The 13,063-nt window shown below is 41.5% G+C and overlaps 1 protein-coding gene across 1 annotated transcript; it reads left to right on the top strand.

Moving 5' to 3' along the window:
- Positions 1-2,825: 2,825 nt before the first annotated feature.
- LOC26529301 lies at positions 2,826-12,230 on the top strand. The gene is given in 3 exon segments (XM_047013285.1): positions 2,826-2,898; positions 10,481-11,307; positions 11,310-12,230. Coding segments are annotated over 3 exon segments (1,821 nt in total).
- Positions 12,231-13,063: the final 833 nt, after the last annotated feature.

Here is a 13,063-nt window from a genome sequence, read left to right as displayed (position 1 = left end):
TTAAGGGGGGTGGAAATGCAAACAGCAGGAAACTGACTGAAGACTTGAGCCAAGTGCTGGGCCACCAAGCTTCAGTACGAGCAGCTGGAGCCGATGCGTGGCTGGAAATGCGCAACCTCGACCATTTAGCGACGGTAGAGAAAATCAAAAAGGCAATATAACCATAAATTGGCGATGACGTCGGGCAAGTAAATGTAAGGGGCCTGCGCAAGTCGTACAGAGGCAAACAGATGGCCATCTTGAACATGCCGCGGACTATAGCAGCCACATTATTGAGAGAAGGCTCCATTGAAGTTGGCTGGGATGCGTGTCCGATTAGAGAGAGGCAGGCTCAAAAGAGAAGCTACAAGTGCCTATGCTTCGGCCACAAAGCAGATAGTTGCACTACAGCCAAAGATCGCACGAACTGGTGCGTCAGATGCGGCCAGACTGATCACAAGGCAGCCACATGCAACAACAACCCAGTTTTAATTGCGTAGACTCAAAACGCATGGATGCGAGCCACTACACTGGTAGTCGCCGTTGCCCAATGGTAACTATTGGAGAGCTAGCTTCGAATAAGAATCTATGAAATTTTTACAATTAAATTTAAATCACTGCTCGGCGGCGCAGGACTTACTTGCGCAGTCAATATTAGAATTGGAGATCGATCTGGCTATCCTGAGTGAGCCGTACAGGATGCTGTCTAATAACTCCTGGGCTGCAGACACAACACACAAGGCTGCGATCTGGAATTGCGGATCAAATGGCCCGCCTATGCAGCACATTAGATCTTCAGAATGCTTCGTACGTGCGCTTATCGGAGATTTGTGGGTCTACAGCTGCTACATGGCACCTAGCCTCTCGTTACGCGAGTTTGAATCGGCAGTAGACCAACTCGCTATGGATGCCAGAGGTAAAACCAAGGTCATAATTGCTGGTGATTTTAACTCTTGGTCAACGGAATGGGGCAGCAGTCAGTCTAATACCAGAGGCCGCACTCTGCTGGAGGCATTGGCAGCTCTGGATCTGGTAGTGCTGAATTCTGGCTCGGAGCACACTTTCCAGCGAGCTGGCTACGGATCTGTAATTGACGTGATATTTGCGAGCAGTCAGTTGGCCCAGCAAGCCGAATGGAAACTTTGCAGCTACTTAACAGCCAGTGATCACTTGGCCATAATGTGCAAAATCGGCAGAAATCCAGCCAATAACGCAAATGCGCGTAAAAATTGCAAAACGTACCAGGTGGAAACGTTCAACCCCATTGTGTTCGATGCTTCATTACATTTTCCCCAACTACCTGGTGACGCAAACAATTGCGCCAAACTGCTGGTAGACGCGATTTCATCAGCGTGCGATGCCAGTATGGTGACCCGTAGGGGCCACACCAAACAGAAGACAGCAGTCTACTGGTGGAATGCGACCACAGAGGTGCCTGCAAGCCAGACGCCAGTATCAAAGATCGCGTGGCAGAGGGGATGTTACAAGCCTACAACTAGAGTTCCATAGCAGGAGAAGCGAACTGCGACATGCTATTAAGGAAAGCAAAAAGAAATTCGCGGCTGAAAATGACGTTTGGGGCCGAGCATATAAAGTGGCAATGAGAAAATTCAAAGCTGCCAAGCCAGCCACACCAGACGAATCTCAAATGCAGCTGATAGTGGAAACATTGTTCCCAGCCACTTCAGTAGTAGAACCAAGGTCGACCCTACACAGTGTAGCAACAGATGCTTGCAACATCAGTCCGGAAGAGGTACTTCAAGTAGCTGTCGGAATGAACGACCACAAGTCCCCTGGTCCAGACTCAATACCTAATAAGGCACTTAAATTGGCTGCCCGGCTTCACCCCGATAAATTCGCAATGGTGTTCAACAAATGTTTGGCAGAAGGCGTGTTTCCCACCATTTGGAAACTCCAGGACCTTGTGCTACTCCCAAAGGCAAACAAGCCAGGAGAAGACCCATCTGCATGCAGGCCGATGTTCGAGAAGCTAATAGCGCTCCGTGTAGAAGCAGCCATCCAACGGTCTGGCGATCTGTCCCCGATGCAGTTTGGTTTCAGAAAGGCTAAATCAACAATAGACGCCTTAACAACAGTAGTCGACGTTGCTAGCAAAGCCATCGAGGGACTACTGTGGAAGGGTGGCAGTAAAAAATATTGTCTGGTGACCACACTTGACGTCAAGAATGCGTTCAACTCGGCGAATTGGAGCAGAATTCTACATGCTTTGAGTTCATTTCAAGTTCCTGAGTATCTAATTATCTTAATGGAGACTATTTTAGAAACCGAATACTGCGATATAGCACACAAGGCGGCTCAAAAATACACTTGGTACAAGGAGGAGTTCCACAGGGCTCGGTTTTGGGCCCACTATTGTGGAACATAATGTATGATGGGGTCTTGCGGCTGTCTCTACCACCTGGCACGCAAATCATTGGTTTTGCTGACGATGTGGCGCTTACCTCGGTTGCGAAACACATCCACGAAGCAGAGGAGAAAACTGCAGAGGCGGCGAAAATGGTGAAGCAGTGGCTAGCCAACTCAGGACTTCAACTTGCAGACCACAAAACAGAGGCTGTGCTAATAAGCAGCCGGAAAACTGTTGAAAGGGCGAAAATCTCACTTGAGACCCGCACGATTGAATCGATAAGGGCAATAAAATACCTGGGAGTGATGCTGGACACCAGACTCAGCTTTAGAGAGCATTTGGATCATGCCAACATAAAAGCTGCGGACATTGGGCGAGCTATAAATCGCATCCTGCTCAACAACAGGGGCCCAAGACAAATGCAACGGCTACTGCTAGCGTCGGTACTAAGGTCGGTCATGCTATATGATGCACCTGTATGGGTATCCGCGATGGAGCAATCAACATATCGGCGCGGGATGGAGTCTACATATCGACTGACAGCGATTCGGGTATGTCGTGGCTTCCGAACTGTCTCGGACGAGGCGGCTCTGGTCATAGCTGGGATGACTCCAATCGATCTGCTAGCACGCGAAGCGAAGTTTATTTTTATTAGGAGACAAACCGTGGCATTGACGCAGGCGGAAAAAAGCGCAGCAAAAGCAGCGGCCAGACGAGCGAGCATGGAGGAGTGGCAACGCAGATGGTCCACTTCTACAAAGGGAAGATGGCACTTTCCAGACAAAGTGGCGAAGTAACATTTGAATTAACACAAATTCTGAGCGGTCATGGCTGCTTCAGGTCATACCTTCACCGTTTTGGCAAAGACAGTAGCCCCGAATGCACGCTTTGTCGGAATGGCATGATAGAGGACCCGGAACACGTTCTATTCAGCTGTCCAAGATTTTCGGCAGAGAGACTCGAACTAGAGGCCATTCTAGGACGGACGCCCACAGTTGAGAACCTGGTCCCAGCAATGATTGAGAGCCAGGAGAAGTGGTCTGCGGTCTGCATATATGCAGCAAATACCATGGGCACGCTCCGCCGACTGGAACGCCTAAGAAACGCAGAAGGGGCATAATAAGCCCGTCATCGTCCTGCGAAGCAATAACCCACGGCAGTCCCGCAGGTTCCCGATGGCATCTTATCTTCCTGTATTATCCTTCTTTTCTTTCTTTTCTTTGTTGTTACCTAAATCTATCGCTAATTGTTGTTCTTTTCATAATAAACGAATTACAAAAAAAAAAAAAAAAAAACCACAAACACACACTCACACACATAAACCGAGTAACAAAAACTACAAATATTTGCACGGAAAACTTTTGTATAATCCTTTTCCTTTTCTCTCTCTCTCTCTCTCTCTCTCTCTCCTACTCTATGTGTGTGTTCGAGTGTTTTATGTAAGGATTAAATCGTTTTGATGTCCTTCAAGAAGGTAAAATTTCTAATTATTTGCTGCTGGTCAGCCAGTCGGCCAGCCAATTGGTCAATTTCTTATGTGAACACATTGAAAACTTTGCCAACTATTTTACGCCTAAAAAATTTCTAAAAGATTACAAAATTCATACTACATATACATAGTTAAATAAATGTATATATAATAAGAAACTTGGAATTTTCAGCTTGTAAATGGAGAAGGGTGCTTTTCTGGTTATTATCCTCCCTTTCGGCTAATAACCATTTATTTTCAACATTCAATTAGGCAATGCTGAGAGAGAAGAAAAAAACCATAGAGCTGGAGAAACGAGGCCAGTGAGATTGTCAGAATTTGATTATTATACCCTGTAATTAGGTGGTAAACGAGAATACCTAAATTACCCTGGGATAGTGAAAAGCTTTTTCATCAGGCTGAGAATAGAGTAGGAGAAAATGCTTTATCAAATTGACCTTTTGTACAGTTCCAAAAAAATATATGATATATTTAAATTGATGATGTCTTTTTTCTTACAATCTCTTGTGTATGATCTCTAAAATATATAATAGTTGATGATGTTTTTCTTCTCAAAATCTCTTAGTTTTTTGCAGTTTTCCTAAACTAACAATTAGGGACATTTTCCTTTTCATTTTGTTCCCTTCCCTTATGCCTTTGTTTTCTGTGTTTACTAGAAAGAATTTCAATTTTCTTTCTTGTTCAAAGTTTTTTTTTGACTTTTCTATAAAAAACAACTTTATATAGCTCCAAAATGTATAAAATAATTGGTTGGCTTTAGGCTCTGCGAGAGTTTTCACCCACAAAATCACCCAAAATCAACACACACACACTGATACATACATACACACACTCGGCATAGGCTATATGGCAGGTGCATTCAATACCCTTTTAAACATTGAATCCTTTTCATATGCATTTCGGGTGAAACACTACACCATCCCGTTTCCATGCCATTCCATTCGAAACTCACATCCGAAATCATGGTTGCAGGGATAATGGATTTAATGAGTTTATTATTTGGCGCCTACACAAAATTCCCATCCATTGTCCTATTCCATAGGCTCAGTCTACATTTTGGCCAGCTATTTTATAAAATGGCTATTGTATAAATGGTGATGGACTTACAACAAAAACAAAAATGAGATTATTTTAATCTTGGTGCTGCTTCTTTTTACTTATGTATGTTTTTGGGTTTTTTATTCATGTGTCTCATTTTACAAATTTTACTGAACACTTAATAAATACCTTAACAAATTCATACACAACTCTTTGATTTTGTTTCCTTCCTTTCCCCAAATTTTGTGTTAAGATTTGACTTTTAACTATATTTGAAAGAGATTTGCTATCCTTAAAAATATCTTTAAAAATCTAAACTAGAAAATTTGGTAAATATTTACCTAAGCAACTCGAGATTTCAGTGTTGAAAAGTGAAAAATCGGCTATAGCTAAATTTCAGTGTTGGCAAATGTTATTTTTTATTTGGCGCGTTGTTTGACCGCCCTGGCAGCGAAATATTTTACTCTGAATTATATAATTAGGGAATATTCGGCTGCTCTGGCAGATTCTAGATTCTTAATCAGCAGGACTATAAGTCTCTATATAAGCAACTTATTTGATGTATGTTAAGACCAGTCAGATTAGTTATAAAATATTTGATTCTAGTTAGTAATTTTATTAAAATAAATAAAAATAAAACTCAGTTTTGATCTTTTGTAGAAATTTTCCTTTTATTTTATAAATATATCGGAGAGTTGGGGGATTCAGAGATTCCTGAATCGTTGTTTCCATTATTGGCTTCCATTTGTATCACTAGAATTGAGCAGCGAGTCTCGACGTATGTTCAGGTTGAATTTCAATAGTAAAAGAGACTGATTTCTCTCAACCGCACACTGAGCCACACTCGACGACAGTATATCCTGTCATCGCACATTTCCAGTGTTATACAGTTATTCATCAGTCATGTTTTTTATTACTCAACACAGATCAATTCGCCTTAAACGAAGGCACACAATTCAAATTCTTAGAAATGCCTAATTCAATCTATGACAAATTCATATTCTGTACATAATACTTTATGTTACTAATTTATTAGTTTATCGTAAACTTATCATTAATACATTTTGAAGAGGTTAAATGAAAAGAAAGGTTTTTATATAAAAAGGGATATATTTTTATTAAATATAAACCATTAAAAATCTAGATATGTATATTGTCACTTTGAATTTTTAAACATTTTGCAAGGTTTTGGAAAAAATATTAACAATGTTTATAACTTATTTAATATAAAGACAAAAACTCTTTTCTGAAAGCTAGACAGATAGGTAATTTGTATGATCAAATTTGTCTGATCCTGTAAACAAGGACTTGCCAAAGAATATGCTTCTATGTAAATTGATTGAATCCCAGCCAATTGGCCTCAATGATGAGCATTCAATAGGTCATGTGAAAGCAACTGTCTCACATGGCCAAAACCAAAACCATTCTACACATTTCTTAACTTTTTTGCTGTGTATAATATTAAATGTGTTTGCGATTGTATTGTTTTATCTACCTTTTATAATATGCATGGATGTATTTTGCAATGATTCATTTATTATTATTTTTATTGTGATTATTTAATGAATTACAACTTATCCCTCATTTGTTGGGTGCCTTTTCAACCAGTTTTTCAACTTTTTTCCCTACTTACATACACAATTGATGTATTTATTTTTAATGCCAATTCGCCCTCAAATGAGGTTTTCATGGCAATTAAACGATTTGCATGGCCAACACACACACACACACACACACTCACACACTTGCTCACTCACAATAAAAATCGCATATAATTGGGTTGAACTTATTTTTTGTGTGTGTGTTCGTTGGTCAGCCAGTTCTTTTTGACTTATATCGAATGAGTTTGGGCCAACCAGAATGCCAGAAATTGAAAAGCGCCAATGCCAATCGGCTCGCCAATCCTCTGACCCTATTTCCCCTCTCATATGGTCTGATCTCTTCCCCTCTCTCTCTCTCTCTCTTACTCATTTTTGTGCACTGCTTACAATTTTTATAATTGGAATAATTAATAATACCATTATGTTACTGGGGTTTGGGCTTTAAGCCTATTTGCCTACTATAGAACCCCCTCCCCCCTTCATCACTCGATCCGATTCGTTGCAATTGCAATTTTCAACTTCGATTTGGATCCAAAAAATAAATATTTTGCCAAAAATAATATTTAAGTAGATAATGGACAGAAACTAGTTTAAATGCAAAAAAAAAAAAAAACGAACCAAATTAGACAGTAAAAGGGATGAAAAGGGGTGACTGGGGTGGAGCTGAATTTGGGTCTAAAATGCCTTTATTAATTATTCCATTTAAGCAGTTTAAAACCAAATGCTGTGGCTAACCGCATGAACAATAATTTATTACAATATATATATAAACATTTTGGGGGTGGGGTAGAAAAAATATGTTTTAATTGCTTATTTAAATATCTATCTGCTTAAGGTAAAATTTCCTTCTTAGGCTCTCTTATTATCAAACATTGGAAACCCATACCATTGGAACAGATCTCCGATAATCCGGCTATACCAGTTAGTGATATACTGGGTGAGCTTACCTCGGTGATCACTTTGCGTATTGTCATCCTTTGATGTATTTATAATACTTCGAGCCAAGACCTCGCCACTGGGTGAGATCAAGGATAAATTGCTTAAATTGCTTGTGCTGCAATCACATGCTGTACTCCGCTCTACAGGATGTCCCCTGGATGAGGTAAGTTTTTGGCAACTAATTAGACATTCACTTTGAACTTTCACTTTGATGGGGAAGGGTGAAAGATTTTTAACTAGTACCTAAGACACATGATGAAATGGCAAAATTCTATAATGATTTATAAGCGGTTTACGAGACAAAGCGCACACCCACACATAGATAGAGAGAGGAGTAAGAGGGGAGTGAGAAAATCAGAGAGAGAAAAGAGTGGAGGACGAGTCTAGGATATTATCCGTTGTCGTCTTGAAAAGTAGCTAAAAACTTTTTGGCAAAACTCTCGAAACTCAAACCGCTAATTTGCGGCAAGTGAGGCATAAAGACATACATACACACACACCACACACACATGAAGTTGTATTTCTTTCTTCACCTCGCCCTTATTTCTCCCTCTCTCTATTTGCATCTTTGCATATGAAAATCATTTGGTAAATGTTTTGATAATGACTACAAAGCAAAAATTTGTTGCCTTGTTAAGCCTGCGAGTGAGTTTCGAGTTCGAGTTCATTTATTTGGTTCACTTTCTCTGTATTTATATCTCGTTGTCTGTTCATTTCACTTTATTGAAATCAGCTTGAAAGGCTTATGAAACTATTCCAAAGGAAATGAGATTTAGGCTCAAGGATTTATTCTCAAATTCAACTGTGCTTGTAATTCAAAAGCTAGCAAAAATCATGTCAGTTTAATAAGAATTGTTGAAACTGTAAAAGGATATTAAGGACCTTATTCACAAGTTATTTGGCTGCTAGTTTGACACTCATTTAGTCATGTGTTCTGTTTTAGTAAGCTAAATTTGGGATAAGTATTTTTGATAATACTTACTTCTTTTTAATTATGGAAGTAGTTGGGATATAGGAAGAGTACTACAGTAGAATCCGGCTAAAACGACGCTTAAGGGACCGACGTTATATTCGGAAGACGTACTAACCTGAGGCCCTTTCATAAAGGTTTGTATTGGGACGAAACTCATCGAACTTTGTCGCTATAACCGGTCGGACGTTATAAGCGGAATCGTTATAACCGGATTCTACTGTATACATATATGTATGTCTATATCTAAAGTCTGATAGGCTTACAGCTAGTTAACTTTTGTCTTAGACACAGTATTTACCTAATACCAAAATCATTATTTTCACTTATATTCATTCAATGCTTTTCAAGTGGTCTCTCTGTTTGGACTCTTTTTAACCACCCAACATAAGATAGAGTAAGTCTCTATCACTTGAATGGGAGGCTTCTATCTCCTACAGATAATCTTAAGGCATATTTCATTAAATTTCAATTTTAATGAAGATTGCAGCAAATGCAAAAGTTATTTTTGGCAAATTAAAGATTTAACCTACCTACCATTGGTTTATTACGACTTAGCCCATCATGATCGTGTGGCGTTCCTTTCGTTACTGCACTCACATGACCCACATTGGACTATGTGTGTGTGTGTGATGGTGGTGAGGGGAACCCAGGCTAGTCAGCGGCTTCTCCTCGTGCTTTTGCTTACGATTGATATCATTGCATTTGGATCATAAATCACCCTCACTATCATCATCAAACAGAAATCACGGCCCGAAATACCCTTCAATTGATATTGTGACTAGAGTTTTATTGGCCCTGATTAATATTAGCAAAGCAGTCTCTTCCTCCCTCTCACTCCCTCTCTGGCTCTTTGTCTCTCTCTAATAACAAATACGCGATAGGAAAATCAATTTAGTAATACCCCGAACCCCAAAGTCGGCATAAGACAACGCGTCAACCCATTTTATTTACAATTAGGTGTCTGTCCCATACCACCCCATCCCACACCTCACCCTTCTTTCATACCACCCTTTCTGTGTGTGTGTGTGTGTGTGTGTGAGTGTGTTTCGAGCAGCTTAAGTGATTTGGGGCGCCTCCTTAGCTGATAGCAAATACCAACCAACCGACCAGCCAACTCATAGAGACATTATCTATTCTATGTCCATGAGCAGAAGCTCACGTATTTGGGTGACGAGCAGAGTAAAGCTTGCAGGAGCAGGCGGAGGAGAGTGACAGAGAGAGAGTATTGGTGGACTAGTGTAGAATAGAGCAGAAAGCCATATCTTTTTTTGAGCATTATTCATCGGTAGCCGTAATATTGGGGCCCCGAGTGAATTGGAAATATCTATCTGTATCTGTATATACCACGAACACAATTCTATTCTGTAGTCTGTTTCACTATTTGTTAAATTCAATTTTAATCGCATAAGCTGCTATGTCGTTGCCTATCGGAGGGAGACTATCTACCTATCTATCTATCTCTCTATATAGAAGAAGCGCAGACAGTGCGGACAGCACGGAGTGGCAAAGTAACAAAGCGTCAGTTAATATCAGTTGGTTTTGGATGGCGGGGAGGGAGGAGGGGCGGTGGTGAAAGGGGTTTTCTGTCTGTTATATATGCAATATCTATCTAGCTGTTGCCATATGATATCTATCTATCGGTTACCTACCCATTTATGGCTAGTAAATCCCAGCACTTGAGGGCTCTTACCCGACTCGACTTTATTCCTGGCGTGATTTTTATGACGACCGCTTAGTCTGTGTCACCATTGAACTGAAGGTCTTTTCAGTCCAACAGGGCTTATAACATTGTTGCAAAACAACCAAATGAAAGATAAAATAAACTAAAAGAATTTTCGAAACTCTCAACTATTATTTATGGCCTTAGCTTAAGTTTTGTCTTGGCAGAATTGAGTAAATCAGAAATCGTTTTAGAAGTTCAAGGAGTTAAATCTCTAGGGCTCTTGTTATAAACTGAGTTAACCTTCTGTAACAATAGAAAAAGAAAGTCTCCAAAATATCATTAATAACTATATAATACATTCCCAACCTGTCCCTCTTTTTGACCCTTTTGTAATGCTTTTCCATGTGTCTTTTCCTTTGTATCTTTGTAGGTAACGTCTCACAGATTTGTCGCAGTTCGCATCAGAATACATATGCCATGCCCGGTGGGGATATATCGGATGATTTGCGTCGCAAATTCGATCAATGGTGGTCAAATCAACTCTCTCCCCAGGCCACAGCCATGACCCCCAAAATGTTGCCCTTCATGACAGCGCCGTCTGCTGTGCCGGTGGGGGCAGGACCCAATGAATTGGTCGATTTTCCTGTGGGAGTGGGCACTGCAGCAATGGCTGCGGCTGCCGCAGCAGCAGCTCATGCCGGTTCCATGGGCAGCCGATAGAGTTTGTTGCTGGCCAATGAGGCAGTGGCCGCTGCCTATCATCCCAGTGTTGGACAGGGTGGGGCTGGGGGTGTGGCTGCTGGTCCCGGTCATCATTCTGGCATGCTTGTACATCCATCTATGCATCCGGCCATGCATCCTTCGATACATCATCATCATCATCATGGAGGATCACATGCTCTTCCTGAGTATGCCAATTAGAAGACTCGCATGCGAACCAGTTTCGATCCGGAAATGGAGTTGCCCAAATTTCAGAAATGGTTCCAAGAGAATCCCCATCTTTCACGCCAGCATATTCAGAATTATGTGGTGCAATTGAATGCCTTGGAGTCGCGTCGAGGTCGCAAGCCTTTGGATGTCAATAATGTGGTCTACTGGTTTAAGAATGCTCGCGCAGCCCAGAAACGGGCCGAGATGAGGGGCAATGTGACCACCACAATGAGTGCCCTGGGACACGCGGCCATGAACGGTTATCTGAGTCAGCATCATGGAGCCCAATTAGGGCAGAACTCCAGCTCGAGTGCTGGTAGCCAGCCAGCATGAGCATGGGCAATCTGTCGGGCAAGTCGCATGATTATCTCAAGAGTCCCATGAGCTTGAAATCAGAAGATATTGATACCATGTCCCAGCATTCCAATGATATGGATGAGGAGGCGCCTGTGAGTCGGTCAAATACTCCACAATTGCCGCTCTCCCTGACCACCCACGAGACGAATCGGAATTCCCCGCTCATGGATGGCGATGAGGAGCACGATGACGATGAGGCCACAGCACCCACAAGAGCTAAGAGTGAAATTAGCGATGTGATCAATGGCAATGTGCATAGGGACGAACGCCAACAGCAACAGCAGCAGGAGAAATCCAATGAAGAGCACAAGGATGACATTTCCAAGGAGCATACGGAAGGTGGACATAACGAGCAGGATCATGAGCAATTACCCGATGATTCGGCTCTCAATCACAACAACAATGAGAATGAGTTGACCACCCCGAAATGCCGCAGCACACCCAAAGAGGAGGAAGATGATCTGGATATGGATGACGATGACTTGGAGGACAATGACAATGAGAACGATGCCAGTCATTTGGATGAATTTCGTTCCCCCTCGCCGGCCATGGATGGCAATTTGGTGGCCGCCTCGCACAAGGATCAACAATTGTCCTTTCCCATGGTACCCAATTCGATGTTCTCGCAATCCTTCATGTACATGAGCCATTACATGCCAGCATTTGGCCAGGCGGCAGCTGCGGCGGCGGCAGCTGCAGCAGCTGCGGCTGGTATGCAACCGAATGCTCTTACCGGGGCCGGGCTCAATCTCTCGAGCATCTGGAATCGCACTTTCATCAATCCGGTCACCGAAGTGCCCAAATTGGAGCAATGGTTTGCCATGAACACGCATCCGTCGCACAATTTGATACTCAAATACACTGAGGACTTGAACACCATGCCCTACAGGTGAGCATCAACGAGAACCCAATCCAGTAAGACCCTTTGCTAACATATTTCGTGTTCTTTCGTTTTTGTTTGGCATCTTTTTAGGCAAAAATTCCCAAATGGGCACTCTAGCTTTCTGCTCTCTGACGTGACGGTTGTGTTTTTGCATAGCTCCTGAGTTTTTATTAATATTTATTGTTTTTTCTCAATTTTTAATTGTGCTTAATTTGTTTACACTTCCGCTGGTGTTGTTCGCTTGACTCCCTTGTGTTTTATTTCCATAATTCGCCAAATTAATCAGTTTAAACAGTTTTTTCTTTTTCGTGATTAGTGTTTGGTGCATTTACATATTTTTTTTTCTTTTTTTTTTTCTCTTTCGTCATTGTCTCTGCAGTTGCTCCCCTCATCGCCCCCATTATACCATCAGTGCTAGTGGCTTTGTTGTTCTCTCTGCTTTGTGCTTGTGCTTAGCTTCTCTCCCGCGTAATCACTTTTGTAAGGCCGCCTCTCAAAGCTCGGCTTATAACTGTTCTTGCACTCTCTGTTGTGCTATGCACTCTAGCTATCTCTTTGTTTTATTTGTAATTATTGATTATTTATCAATAATTATCTTTGTGCTGTGAATTTAATTTTTCTATATATTCTTATATATATATAATTTTTTTTGCCTTTCTTTGGCTTTTTAATGGCTTGTTGTCTACCTAATTGCAAACATTCTGATCGTTTTGATGATCAGTATAGAGCAATATCTTGTTGGCTCTGCGATAATCTTATTCACTTAAAATGTGCTGGCCTCAATGGCCGCGACTACGACAAATTTTCTGGTTTGTCTGTGTCTAATCCTGAGCTTGGCTTAAT

Source organism: Drosophila willistoni, unplaced genomic scaffold (genome assembly GCF_018902025.1).
Source record: "Drosophila willistoni isolate 14030-0811.24 unplaced genomic scaffold, UCI_dwil_1.1 Seg669, whole genome shotgun sequence".
Lineage (NCBI taxonomy): Eukaryota > Metazoa > Arthropoda > Insecta > Diptera > Drosophilidae > Drosophila > Drosophila willistoni.
The sequence above is the reverse complement of the archived record's forward strand: the minus strand, read 5'-3'. Positions and strand labels throughout refer to the sequence as shown.